The sequence below is a fragment of the Haliotis rufescens genome, unplaced genomic scaffold, assembly GCF_023055435.1.
Source record: "Haliotis rufescens isolate VD_foot unplaced genomic scaffold, xgHalRufe1.0.p SCAF_13, whole genome shotgun sequence".
NCBI lineage: Eukaryota > Metazoa > Mollusca > Gastropoda > Lepetellida > Haliotidae > Haliotis > Haliotis rufescens.
Window position 1 is genome coordinate 12,479,533 of NW_025963813.1, and position 14,662 is coordinate 12,494,194.

The following is a 14,662-nucleotide window of genomic DNA, read 5'->3' on the forward strand; positions in this document are numbered from 1 at the left end:
AATGTATTGTAGCCATATTGAGAGGTTTGTTTGGAAATCGAACGCCATCGCTACTTGTATATTGTAAAATTTCATTTGGTATCGATATTGATTCAATCTTATAGAATCGATTTACCGAATGGATCATTCTTTTTCTCACCAACAGGAGATAGAGCTTGGAAACAAGCTTCGAAACGGTCCTTACCCAAGGACTCTACTTCCCTTTTCACGTTGAAATGAATGTTCAGAAAGGGAAACCATCCGTATCGCCACCAGTACAGATAGCAACACAGCCCCAACACCTAGGTATTGCGTATCCTTTCAAAACAGAAGTATTTTTCATATCACTTGTGTCTCGGTGGAATACTTACGAACATATTTCAATCTCCAAGTGCAAACAGATGCCGGCTTATCAGCATGCATGGCATAGACGGTGATTTAGGCGCACAGCAACGTGTTTCAATACATTTAATCACATGTCGGCAAGTATTGCCTAATGTTATCGCGCACTTTGATTCTTGACAAATAGATATATGTCATCATTCATATTTGTTTGTTTGGATTACAAACAAACTTGCGTTATTTTACCGTCTCCAGACTGTCCCAAACGAGGAAGCTGCCTTCCAAGTAGGCGGGGTCAGGAGCTGTGAGAATGTGGCCGTCGTTTAAACCCATGTTCTCGCCCAGTGGGTTCAATACCATTCATGTTGAAATATATGTTATCAACAGATAACAAATGTTTGTTTTCATAGTCCATTTGCATCGTTATTGAAATACATATTGTTGCAAGCTGTGATCATTCAACATGACTTCATTGAGTGGTGCTTGTTCAAACTTGATAGGGTGAAGTATTTGTTGTAATAGGCCTTGTGAGATAAAAGTGTAGAATATGTATTAATAAGGCTATGTACCAACTTATGTTTTGACATTTGGTGTGCTCATTTTGTTGGGTGCAGTTGTTCCAATTTTATTATCTTGTCATTCCTTTGTACATTTTATTACCCATTTGACTTGTCAACTGATACTATGACCATGTTGTGAAAAAGTGATTGAGGTTTTGTTCATTAGACGTATTAAATGATCACGTAATGGCTTACAATAGTCCCTTTCAGCTCCCAGAGCATTTTATATGATCCAAAACATGACCCCCATATCCTATTCTCAGCTCCTTCAGCCTGCACTTGTTGTCTTCTCAGTTCTAAAATTATGAAGCTTCCTGCATAATACTCGAGGCTTCCCTTTCATAATTATTTTTATTGAACCTAATACATTACTTTATTTCAGGACTATATGTCAAGGCTTGACCGGGGCTGTCATTCATTGTTATAGCTGTACATTTCATACAAATATCTTGATGTAACTATTATTATTTTATTTTTGTTAAATTGTATTATTTCTCTGTGTAGTCTTACAAAATAGTTTACAGATTTGTTGAAAATAAAATGTGAAATCAAAAAGTAACTGTAGAGAGGTTCCAGTGACACAGATAAGTTGCATATTTCCGTACAATACCCCATCCCCATCCCCATCCCACCCCCTACTATTCAAAACCCAATTTCTTTCATTTAACTTGTGTACAGAAACACGTGCCATAAATAAAAAACTCCATTGTTTGAAAACAGCACACGTAAATACCCATGAAGCTTTTTCAGCATGTGTACAACAGAGCTAATTTCCAAAACACAATAACGAGCTAATTTACTTTCCATTGCTTACTCATTTTGGGAAAACCCCAATAGAGTGATGAACAGATGAGAAAAAATATTGGTTACCCAATGAAAAATGTAATGACCTAATTCAAAGGCGCCACGATTCGATGTACAGAGTTGCATGAATTGGGCACGCCAGAAACCCACGCCGTGGTATAACTGGAATACTGTTGAAAGCGGCGTTAAACCCAACTCACTCACTCAAATAGAAACCTTTGAGTAAAAACTCCATTGCTCAAAAATAGATCTGGAGCTCTGTTAGTTTCCCATGATGTCTGTAGCTAGTACTTGTTTACATCAACACAAAAGGTCATGCTCACTACTGTAATCATGTATTATTTGATCATGGAAATATACATTTCATTACAAATATACATAGACTTAATTTTAATCACATCTACTGTGCTGTGAGTTTTTAACAGAAAGACATATATTTGTTAATAGAGAAACATGGTTAATAAAGTCAACAATTTACACTCCATCAATTAAAGATAAATTGTAGCCATTGTAATTACATGGACGGTGATTGTTAGCTATTTCATTCATGAAAGGTTAGTGTGACATTTATGTGTGGACCAGCAGCTGTGAAAAGGTCAACGTCTCCTCCACATTTCATCCAAATTGGTTGTCTGATGAATTATGCGATATATGCTCTGTTACTATAGGGTTTTCACCAGCTGCTGATATTGTTGGGTCATGCTGGATCCCAATCCAGTCAAATTGAAATGTTATTTCGCGTAAACCATCTAAGAAATAAATCACACGGGAAGACACCATTGGTCTTTTAAAAACCTGTTAGTCAACAGCTATGTTTTATTTGCATTTTGTGTATTTCTAAAAAAAACACCTATATTTAATTTAATTTTGGAAACAATTTTCATGTGTTTAAAATGGAATGGTCCACTATTCGGAGATGCTACTTTGTACAAGCCTGAGTTAATTTGCCTACTCATAAAGAAGTACTTTGGGAAATACCAGTAAAATGTTTTTCTGGCCTCATTTTAAAAAATGTGAATCATTAAAAAAGGCTATAAAAATAGCATTTATGAAAATAACAAATCTGCCTTATCGAGCCTATCCAAAATGACAGTTTTGGCCTAAAAAGGTACCTAAAATGATCAGCAAAGAAAGTATTCATGCATTATTATGCATGTATGAAACAGCTTATAGCTTGAGGTAATTCCCTAACACCTGTCCCGAGGTGAATACATTATTGTGTAGTTACTTGCACATATTTCTGTAATCCGTTTCAGACTTCCCTCATTGGAATTAGAATATATCTGAACTTATTGTTTTCATTAGACATTGTTTTCCTGTACAATTGTCGATAGGACTTCTTGTGACTGAAACACATGTACTGCATACAACAGGAAGGTAGATCAATTGTAATTTGGTATTTCAATAGAAACAGCCTGTGTAACATTGTCTTGTTCTAACAGGCAAACACAATTTCCTAGCATTTTCAACAGTACTTTAATGTGGAAAGGAAGATATACCGGCTTTTTAGTGGATGTCCTTATATTTTATCACTTTTTGGACAAGCATTAAAATGTTTCAGTTTGAGTTGAATCTTTTCATGGGTAATTGCAGTTGTCATCTTATTTTTGCCATATTATATGTGCAAACTACATATTCATTGTTAGAAATGGACCCCAGAAGCCTATGCTTGTCGTACATACAGTGTTCTACCAAGGCAGTGGCCTCACATGATTTTTGCATTATTTTCTTGATTGGCACAAAATATTTACGCTCGATGGGACATTGGGCGCTTTCATGTAAGTGGGTTGCCGACCGTTTCAAAAAATTTCACATCATTACTCGGATAACTGCTTCAATAATGAATGGAAATGTCCTGATTTTAGTTGACTTAGTTTCTCAATTTATCGTATTATCATTTCATTTACTACCTTTATTTGGCTGAAAGTCTCAAATAGTCCAATCAGAATCAAGCTTGCTCATTTTTGGAAGTATAGTTTTCATAGTTCTGATAATGCCACAGATGTGTCTGCTTTGAATGACCACAGAATCGCCAACCACAAGTTAACGTTTGGGATACAGAGAATGTTAAGCATGGTGCACCTGACAGTGGACATGGGGACAGAATGAGGAAAGATTAAAAAAAACTGAGAAAGGTATAAAGTTTCAATGAACCTGGCTTCATGACCTCATATGGTTGCAGCATAACTCGGAAAGAAATACTACATGTCAGCTTTGTATAAATCATGGGAATTCTAATTGAGTGACAAAGCTAAATTCAAAACCAGTACCTTGAGACATGCTAACTGCAGTGATAAAAAATATACTATTGAGGCTAAAGGTGTGACATCGGATGTTGCTGCTGCTGCAATACGTTACATCTGAGAAAGATGCCATGTGAAACATTCTGTGTATCAGTAACATTACTTGAAGTGATTCTGCATCAATAGCCTGTAGGGGGCACGGGTGGCCCAGTCGTCTAAGGCGACGTGTTTCGCTGTGCAGAGTTGCGTCCCTTGGGCACGCCAGAAACCTATGATTGTGGGTTCGAATCCCAGTTCGTCCTTATTATGTTTCTAGGTTTGTCAGCACCATACCCGTGCTCGTGGGTTTCACCGAAGTGGTAAACGTCTGAGGCCTGCATCACTTAGGGCTTTCCTCCCACATTAAGCTGACACGCCGTGATATAACTGGAATACTGTTAAAAGCGGCGTTAAACCCAATTCACCGACTCCCTCAATAGCCTGTATCATTGCATGAGTGTGGCCCCATTATGTTTGAAGATGACTCCGTGTATTTTTGCTGAAGGGGTCCTAATTCCCACTTGTACAGTTTCTGGGCAGAACACTACACATAGGAACTAAATTGATCATCAGATGGCCACACTTCGTTTGTGTGTCGTCACTTGAGGTGGCATGTGTCTCATCACTAGTTCGTCACATCGTGATTTAATTGACAGGCCAACATATGAATGTTTAATTTGAAGTTTACGCAATATAATACCGAACCATTGAATGAGAGCCTCTGAGGCCGGCCATGTGTGACCGCTTTACTGAAGTTTATTTCCTGCTTTTTTTCTCACAAAACAGTAATTAAATATCCATGCTGTAACCCATCCTAGTGAACGAAACGAAGAAATGCATAGCCCAACTTTTTATTCAATCCAGGCTGTGCCATGATTTGACTTCTGTATCCATTTGACACACCTGTATAATCACCTTTCAATGATTGGCCACTTGATCAATGATGATTAACACTTGTCTGGTCTGGACTCATTAATTACAGACAGCCATCAAAGCTGGAATATTGCTGAGTGTGGCGTTAAACAACAGACACTGAGATTTTGATGAAATATTGAACCTGTAGACACATGAAGATCCGGAGTAAAATAGGTTTTCAGCAACCCATGCTTGCCGTAAGAGGCGACTAACGGGATTGGGTGGTTAGGTTTGCTAACTAGGTTGATGTCTCATTGTATCCCAATTGTGTGGATTGATGCTCATGATGGTCCAGACTTGTTTATTTACAGTCTGCTGTCATATACCTGGAATATTGCTGAGTGCAGCGTTAAAGAACAAACAAATTCTGTTACATAATTAACTTCCAGGATAAAATTGTTTGTGGACTAATTTGAGTTAGGTCTACTGATGCTGAGTCATGGATGTACTCCTATCCACAACTAATTCTTCAATATGCCCAAATGACCTGTCATTTTGTTCAGGATAAATTCATTGATTACGTCACAAATATCAGACACTTTGGGCATGTGGATGAATGATGTAAGGTTTTTGACTGACCCAACACTTGTAATGATATTTCATCATGAAGAAAATTATTTCATGGTTAAATTTAGATAAGACCAAATTTTGTGAACCCATGTGAATGACATGGTACAAATATTTCACTGAGTTTGCATTCCATTTTACACATTGTATGTACGCTTGTATTGTTTTGTATCGCCGCGCGCACCTTTACGAAACTCTCGTCTTGACACTGTAATAATACACAGAATAGCCTGAATCAATACACACTAATTAAGGATGAATCATGTGTGTTTGGATAGGATAAGATCAATTAAAAGATCATGCACAAAAAAATCAACTTTTGAATAGTGATTTCTTTTTCTGTGGCGCAAGTGCTGGTTCTATATAATTATGTCGGCCAACCCAGAGTTTAAACAAAAACTTTGTTGGTTGTGGTTACCGTTAACATTTTGATGATCACACCTTATTAAACAAATAGTAAATAATACTAAATGTGTATATATTTATTTTGAACTGTGATACCTTGCTTGCCAGTAAACTATTCATGACCAGATTACCTCAAGTAGGATTTTGCAGGCAGTGTGTCTGCTTATCAGTGTGGGAGCAGTCCACATGCATGATATTCTAATTAGTTGCTCTATAAGGTATTTTAGTATAACTTGGAGTGTCTTTCAGTGTAGTAAAGTTTGGAAAGGAATATCTCGAGGATAAGCTCCTAAGGCACAGTATGAGTTTAATGCACAGGATTTAATCATTGCATCTATGGGATTGTGTTTAAGTAAAAACGCTGAAGGTTAGTAGCTCTTGGAATCCACATGAATGTTAGTTCACGTTGAAAACCTGGAAACTGTTCAGTTATCTGTTGAACATTGAAGTCGCATTGTTCCATCTGTATGAAGTCAATCTGTAATTGAAAATAATTTACCAAACAAAGCGATGACCATCTTCCCGAGTCCAGTTTCCACCCTTGCCGAACTAGGCTGGTATTATGGAGTTACATTTTGGCTGGAGTAACGAGTGAAATCAATGAAATCGAAATCCGGTTTGTAAACTGTCGTGCAGATTACGGTCGACTGCAGGATTTGTGCAAACTGTATGTGCCAACTGTATGAGAAGTTGCTGGAGACAAAGTCTAACCTGTCCAGCATTGACCATAGTACATTGCATTGATCCAAACAATGTCTCTACAACTTTCTTCCGTGTGATATATTGTGATCCAAATTCCAAAATGGGCAGAATATATATTTTGTGTTCTGCTTTGACATCAGCAAAGTATCAATGATATATATGTAAAAATCATTATGCATCTGCATATCACAATTGCTCAAGTTCAGAACTGAAGAGTGGCTATGTCTATTTGTCATGCTTTACATGTCTCCACCATGCCTGTGCATATGGGTTTCATTTTAGTGACAAACAATGACCACTTTCATATGGGTTTCCTGCTGACAACCATTCACATGCCTTTTCCAGGCTTCAGTCTGGACAATTGTTGATCATTTCATCATCAACAATTCCTTTGTGAACATTCCAAATAACAGATCAAATCAGTCAATTTTTATGGATTCTTGATGGATATGGCTGTCACTATCTATGTCTTACTAGTTACCATTTTATGTTTGGCAAATGTGGACCATGTTGTTTCCTTAACCAGATCTCAGCTCCGCCCCCCCTACAGGACACACCCCTCCACTGCTGAGTAAGTTTACAATACTTGTGTACATGATGTAGAGTGCCTGACACTGAAAGAGTTAAGCACTTTCTAAATGCAGTGCATGTAAAAAAAGTAGATGAGGAACTAAAATGGATGGAATTCTGAGGTAAACAGATTTGAACATTTAATACAAGACATGAATTTGTATTAGTAAAGTGAAGGAAAAGGTACAAGCAATATTGTGTAATGTTAATTTCTCTCATTCCTTAATTTATTTCTGTTTGTTCTTTCTAGGAACAGACGAAATTCAGATTTTTCAGCAACCCAGCTACGCACAGGTCCAGGTATGTACTGTTTCTTCTGTGGCACACAAAATGGTTTATTTGCATTGCGAGTTCCTCAGGACGCAAAGAATATATGGTATTTTTGAATCAACATTGTAGATTGCATGTGACAGACTTCTGAAAATAGGTCTTCAGCGACCCATGCTTGCCATAAGAGGCAACTAACGGGATCGGGTGGCAAGGCTTGCTGACTTGGTTGATGCATGTCATTGCATCCCAATTGCTAAGATTGATGCTTGTGATGTCGTTATTATGCTACAAATTTATTGACTGGTATGAAATCTAAACAATATTCAGAGTCACATGTCTGTAGGTGAATTATATTACTGGGCTCGTAGATGGTAACAAAATACTGATTGTAATTTGGGAAAGTTTGCAGCTATCCTTATGTTAAGGGGTTTACTTTGTGCCAAGTGACTGCTTGAATTGGGTTTGTTTGTGTTTCAGAGCTATCAAGTTCAGCAAGCACCTGTCCCCCATGATATGAATAAGCAGCAGCCCGTGGCGGCAGGTCTGATGCCCGCCCCCGGTGTTGCTCCTCAGCAGCAGGGTATATTCCAGCAACAGCAAGCGGGGCTAAGGACCACACAGAGTCCTGTAAGTGTATATTGTCCCCATTGTAGTCTATGTAGGATCTGGGACAAGCAGTGTTGCATGAAACAACCATTGGTCCTTCTGTCCCCATGTACCCGTGAAGATTCCGGGGTAGAATAGGTCTTCAGCAACCCATACTTGCCGTAAAAGGCGACTATGCTTGTCGTAGGAGGCGACTAACGGGATCAGATGGTCAGACTCGCTGACTTGGTTGATACATGTCATCGATCCCAATTGCGTGGATTGATGTTCATGATATTAATCAATGAATTGTCTGGTCCAGACTCAATTATCTACAGACCGCCGTCATATAGCTGGAATATTGCTGAGTGCGGCGTTAAACAACAAACCAACCAACCAACCAACCAACCAATCTGTCCCCATGGGGATTCTGGGATCCATACTCACCTGTGTTTGTCTGTAAGTTGTATAAGGCAACTACCATGGTGGTCAGTCCAGACTTGATTATTTACAGACTGCCGTTATATAGCTACCAGAAATTTTCTGATCATTATTATTAAATATACTTTGAAACAGCTGCACATCAAGGAAATGGTTTATGATGTATAATCCATCTGTTGTTCCAGCAATACTTTCCTGGTAGCCAGCCACAGGGGATGCGGCCCCCGCGCTACATGGGGCCTCAGCCCCAACCAAATCTCACGTACCAGATGCCGTACTGGCAGACCCAGGGCCAGGGTTACCCAGCGGCGAGCGTCATGGTGCAGCAACAAGGGCAGTTAATGGTCAGTGGTCATACCCACCTGCACAACTTGTGCGAGAAAATTTGTATCTTTATCACACAAAGAATGAAAATCATCAAACATATGCTAAAAAATTCTTGTTTGGGGGGATCCTTTGATTTATAAAAACTGGAGACCTTGAGGGTAGAACAAGAACAATGATGAAGTTATTTCAACATCACTTGTAGGAAATGAGTTGGGAATAGTAGGTAAAACCTTTTAAGTTTCTATACTGTACATATTTTTTACTTATCCTGCATTACTCTTTAATGCATATTTTCCTTTTGTGACGAGTAATTAAGGAGTTATACAGGATAAGTATACAAATATAAAAAATATCTAGGATTTGACTAGATTTTGACAGAAAGATCTGCTTAAAACTATTAACTGTTGACATTTATGCTTTTGAGAAGGGAAAAAAGGCTCTAAAATTGGTGATATAGTTTTTGAAAAACTTTCAGGCAAGCTTTTTGTGTGGCACTGGTCACTGACAAACAAAAAGACTTATTAACCTTCCCAAGAACACCTGCGATGTCCAACATTTAAATGTTTTCCATGATGATGGCAGGAGTTAATCATTCCTTTTTGTGTTTCAGTATCCCCCAAGTACTAGAATGCCAACCCCTCAGTATCATCATGCCATTCCAAATTCTCAAACAACCATTCAACAACAGATAGCTGCCACAGCGCAGTATCAAAACCCTCCCACAGCACAGTATGGCAGTGCACCCCAGTTCCAAGTATTCTACCAGGTGTGTTGACATGCTTCCCGATAATCATTTAAATGTTCCTGTGTTGCTGATGTCATGCTTGCTTCAACACATTACTGTGTTAATGACATGAAAATGTGCTGACTCAGGCCTTTGTTTTGCTTGTATTCACTTTGCTGATGTGAACAATTTGTAATGTTGTGATGTAAGTTATATGTCTGGAACACTTTCTGAAATATTGATGTTATTTTGGATTCATATTCCCTTTGCATGAGAAATTACTGAAAAGATCAAATACTTAACAGCTTGACACTGGAAAAACTACTTGTGTCAAATGTCTTTTTCTCGTTAATGTGTTAATATGGAAAATGGTAGTTATTCATGTGAACACAAAAATGATTTTCTCAAAATGTTCCTATTTGAAACACTTTTTCTGTAAGCAATTCTACACATGAAATTGTAAAGTTGCTTTTGTGTAATCTTTTTCTGTTTGTATGTTCCACATTAGAGTGAACAATTGTGGATGAATTTTGAATTGAAAAGTTATATGTAACCATATTTGTCATGAAAATCTACTGGTCCTATAAAAAACATTTTCACTGGTCACAGGCGAAAGCACCAGTACCAGTAGACATCCCCAGACACGAGCGGGTAAGCGAAAGTTAATCAACGTAATATGGACAACCTCTTGCAGTATTTGCAATTAGCATGACTCTGCATTAGGTCATCATAATCACAAGTTTCCAGGTCAGTTTAAAGGTGTGTGGGGTAGCCTAGTGGTTCAAGCATTCGCTTGTCAAGCCAAAGGTCTGGTTTGTTTTCCAGATGGGTACAAAGAAGGGATATATGTATTTATCATGTAATGGGTGGTTTTCTCAGCGGGGATAAAGCCAACGGATAAAAACTTTTGGGGTCATATGTGGATAGAGATGCAATTATCAAAGGTCAAGTAGTGACTACTTTCAGTGTTTACAAACAAACATGGCGTCATCCTTGTCATTGGGCACAGTGACTGAATAAACCATCAGGAATCTGGAGGAACTATCATTATCGAAATATTCTGAAAATCAGTGTCTAACTGTGACATAGCTAAGGCATTTTACAAGTTTTGGCAAATTTGGGGATATAAATTACAAAACAATATGGCGAGGACACTTGCCTTGCAGGATCCGTTTCCATATCTGTGCTTGAAGACCTTTACGGCTTGGAAACTTTTCCCTTAATTAAGACAGTTGGATTTGGCCGAAATATGTCCGAATTGTTACCTTGTTTTTGTTTTGTCCCTGTGTGTACGTCTGAATGCACTTCGTAACGTTATGACAGGACAGGCAGACTGTCAACAAATGTGACGTCTCATACACTACGGATAGAGTAGCTTCCCTTTGATAAGGGGCAGTTACTCTAGCAGACAGACAGATTGATAGCTGCGAAAGGCAAGAAGGACAGTTTGTGAAGGCAATTGTTGTTTTGCCTTCATGTAGTTATGCCACTGTGTAAGAAACAAGTGTATATTGACTGTTGTCTCTGCCCGACTGACACATCACTTACCTTCTGGCTTAATATATATATTAATGCGCAACTTCCAGGAAAACTTGCAATGTTTAGGTAATGTTTGTGAGAGATGGGAAGAGATTTTTCGATCACAGAATTGAAAAATGACATGATAAAATAGCTATCACGCTTGGAATAGACATTGTATTTAGCTTACCTTAGCGGATACACATGATATTTACCATCCCCCAAACACACTTGTGTGATAATCTCCATATATCTAGTAATTTTTCAAGGCCTGTATTCAGCAACAAATGCTGTGAAATCCCAAATTTCAGTTTAAGATACCCCAATTAAATTCAAATAATTAGTCTTGGGGGGAAAATAGAAAACTTCCAACATTTGCCTCCCACGGGCACTTAGTTTAAGATCTGAGATAAATCAAATCCATGCAATGTGTGAATCCTATCACTGGAACCCAGCAACATGATATTGATGGACTGTTGCAAACAACATCCTGAAACAACACTATTTCACTCACCAAACCAATTGTCAAATGTAGGAACGGCAAGAACATGTTTTGCTTATCCATGAACTTCATAGTTCTTATGTATTTTTCCAGCATGGAGACCCATAACACATAATTACCCAATTTAGCTCTTTCATTTTGCATACTCGAATATCTTTACACATCTTTTTTTACTGATCGAATGCAACCATCACTTATTCATAATACTGCACAATCATTCAACATCTCACTTATTTCAACTCTGTCATGTGTCATTCTTATGACTGAGTAAGTCTGTTGAGATACTGGGTTCAAATAGGTCTCCTATGCTGGTCATAAGTCAACTTATAGTAGATCGAGTGGTTAGGCTCAGTGACTTTGCTTGTTTTTGTGTCATCATTCTCCAAGGAAGCTGCATGGATCTTGAGAAAAATATCAATCACTTGATTCTTCGGTCCAGATTATTTACAGACTGGCGTCCCATGGCTGGTATATTACTGAATAACTTTGTTAAACCCAACTCCTCTTTGTTCTCAATAGACATTAGTTAATGGCTCATGAGGAGCGGTCGGGTAGCCTAGTGGTTAAAGCATTCACTCGTCACGCCAAAGACCCGGGTTCGTTTCCTTGACATGAGTACAAAGTGTGAAGACCATTTCTGGTGTTCCCCACCGTGATATAGCTGGAATATTGCTAAAAGCGGCATAAAACCATACTCACTCACTTATGGCTCATGACATGTTGCAATAGATCTTTCATGGCAGAGGAAATTTTCATTCATTGTTTCAAAGAGTGTTGCAGAGTCTATGAGCCAGTACTTGTTTGAAAAACTAATGTTTATCAGATGACCTCAATGGCTGCATGTATGATTTTGGGTACAGTTATTGAATTTGCACACACCCAAATCTATTATTTTGACATGAACCAATAGGCTTGAATACCTCGTAACACATGGCCAAGTGTGTCATAATGTATTCTCTTTGTGCACATTTCGGCAGTAAAAATGCTTCGTGAAACATATCGCAGTTAGTCAGTTACGTAAATGCCATGTGACGTTTGGGCAACTGCTTCTTTATGGCTACCTTGCAAATATTGATTTGTAAAACAAAAGATTATCCACTCTTTGCCATGTCCTGTTTGATTGTGATCTTTGTACCTTGACAGCTTTGATCGATGCGCTTGTGTCGATCATTGGTTTGCCTGTTCCAGGTTGCTGTGATATAGCTGCAATATTGCTGACAACAGCGCAAAACCCATACACTCACTCAATCACTCTCATCAACAGGGGCAGACTGTGCCAATTGCTCAACCTCAGCGACCAGCTTCTGCATCTGGTGTACCACCGGCAACACTACAAAAGCGGGTACGGAACCCAATTCCCATCATCGACCCCAACTCGGGGCAGCAGGTGCAGACGGAGGCAGAGGCAGCTCCCAAGACAACGCCACCTGGTGGCAGTGCCAGGAGTACACCAGTTGGACAACCAGCTCCAGAGGTAGATTGATTGTATGCTTTTAACGGTGTAGTTCCATGTAGCAGTGGTTGTGTGGAGATGCCGAGTTAGAATTGGCTCCCAGCAACCTATTCTGGTTGAAAACACGACTTAATGAGTCAAATGCTCAGGCTTGGTGTCTGGACAAGATTTCATAAAGGCCGGACCAATAAAGATCCGGGATAGAATAGGTTTTCCGAGACCCCTGCTTGCTTTAAAATGCTTGTCGTAAGAGGCGACTTACAGGATCGGGTGTTCAGGCTCGTGAACTTGATTGATACATGTCATTGTATCCCAAATTTGTGGATCGATGCTTATGATGTCACTGAATTGTCTGGTCCAGCTTCAATTATTTACAGACCTCCGTCATGTTGCTGGAATATTGCTGAGTGGGGCTTTAATCAATCATGTATACAGGCCTCCATCATATAGCTGGAATAATGTACAGTGTTACATAAAAATAAAACTTAAATCCATCATAATTTTTTGATGCAAGAAAATGTTAGTCCTAACCTCAGTGTCTTCTGTGCATTCCAGAGTAGCCCACCTCCTAGTGGTGGGGACATAGCTGCACAGTTTGCTGCCCAAGTAGCTGCCACATTACGATCAGGTCACCCTCCATCCAGCCACACACAAGGCCAGGACATGACTGCCAGTAGCCCGCCACTCACAGATCAGCAAAGCTACTCCCAGTCACCAGAACTTGCACAGCCAGACTTTAATCAAGAAGTACAAGAAGCAACACAAAATGAGCAAGCTGTTGAAGACATGTCATCAAATGCTCAAATTGAGAGCTGTGTGGATGAACCCCCACAACAGGTGCCTGTTAATGAACCTATCGTGAAAGAGGCAACCCCGCCTCCCGATAACAGCGAAACGGAAGTGACTGGATCCAGCGTCGACTACGCCCCAGAGCCAAGTAAAGTCGTGGACCAGAGCAGTCCGGTTGATGCTGATTCATTCACAGAACCGTTCCGTGTTGATGTGGAGAACATTACGCCATTTGTGCCCGCTGCTTCACAAGCACCAGCACAAGCACCCACACAGGCTGCTCCAGTACAAGCTCCTACGCCAGTGGCTCCATTGCAAGCTCCAGCACCAGTGGCTCCATTGCAAGCTCCAGCACCAGTGGCTCCATTGCAGGCTCCAGCACCAGTGGCTCCATTGCAGGCTCCAGCACCAGTGGCTCCATTGCAGGCTCCAGCACCAGTGGCTCCATTGAAGGCTCCAGCACCAGTGGCTCCATTGCAGGCTCCAGCACCAGTTGCTACAGTACAAGCACCAACACCAGCTGCTCCAGTACAAGCACCTGTTGCCAAGGAACCAGTTCAGGTTGCTCCCGTTAAAGCACCTGTTCAGGTGGCTGTTGTGCAAGAACCAGCTCAAGTGGCACCGCCAGTGGTGACTCCACCTGTGACTGAAGCTCCAGTAACAGAATCAGACGTTGTTGAGAAGACGGCCCCCACTCCACCCCCTGCCTCAGCTCCCACCCCTACCCCCACTGTTGTTTCTGTGGCAGATATGGCAAAGGAACAGACACCACCACCTGCAGCCACTGAATCAAAAGAGGTTGTGCTTGATAATGGTAAGTGGATTTCTTTATTTATGAAATATTGTTTGACTTTTGGGCTGTAAAAATAAGAATTTTTAAACTTATCCTATCTCACACTGTGCATTTCTTCCTTCTTCTTACGATCC

At 39.8% G+C, this 14,662-nt stretch overlaps 1 protein-coding gene across 2 annotated transcripts in view; it reads left to right on the plus strand.

Moving 5' to 3' along the window:
• Positions 1–14,662, plus strand: part of LOC124139116 (eukaryotic translation initiation factor 4 gamma 1-like) — a 41,784-nt gene that overhangs the window by 84 nt on the left and 27,038 nt on the right. Inside the window, exons 1-10 of one of the 2 annotated variants that reach the window (XM_046506141.2) lie at positions 2–24; positions 146–292; positions 7,090–7,127; positions 7,377–7,426; positions 7,874–8,023; positions 8,608–8,766; positions 9,360–9,515; positions 10,083–10,124; positions 12,758–12,967; positions 13,502–14,549. In XM_046506141.2, the coding sequence (XP_046362097.2) occupies positions 216–292; positions 7,090–7,127; positions 7,377–7,426; positions 7,874–8,023; positions 8,608–8,766; positions 9,360–9,515; positions 10,083–10,124; positions 12,758–12,967; positions 13,502–14,549 (1,930 nt within the window). In that variant the 5' untranslated portion in view covers positions 2–24; positions 146–215. Of the gene's footprint in view, position 1; positions 25–145; positions 293–7,089; positions 7,128–7,376; positions 7,427–7,873; positions 8,024–8,607; positions 8,767–9,359; positions 9,516–10,082; positions 10,125–12,757; positions 12,968–13,501; positions 14,550–14,662 lie in introns of those variants that run through there. The other variant, XM_046506140.2, reaches the window with a different exon arrangement.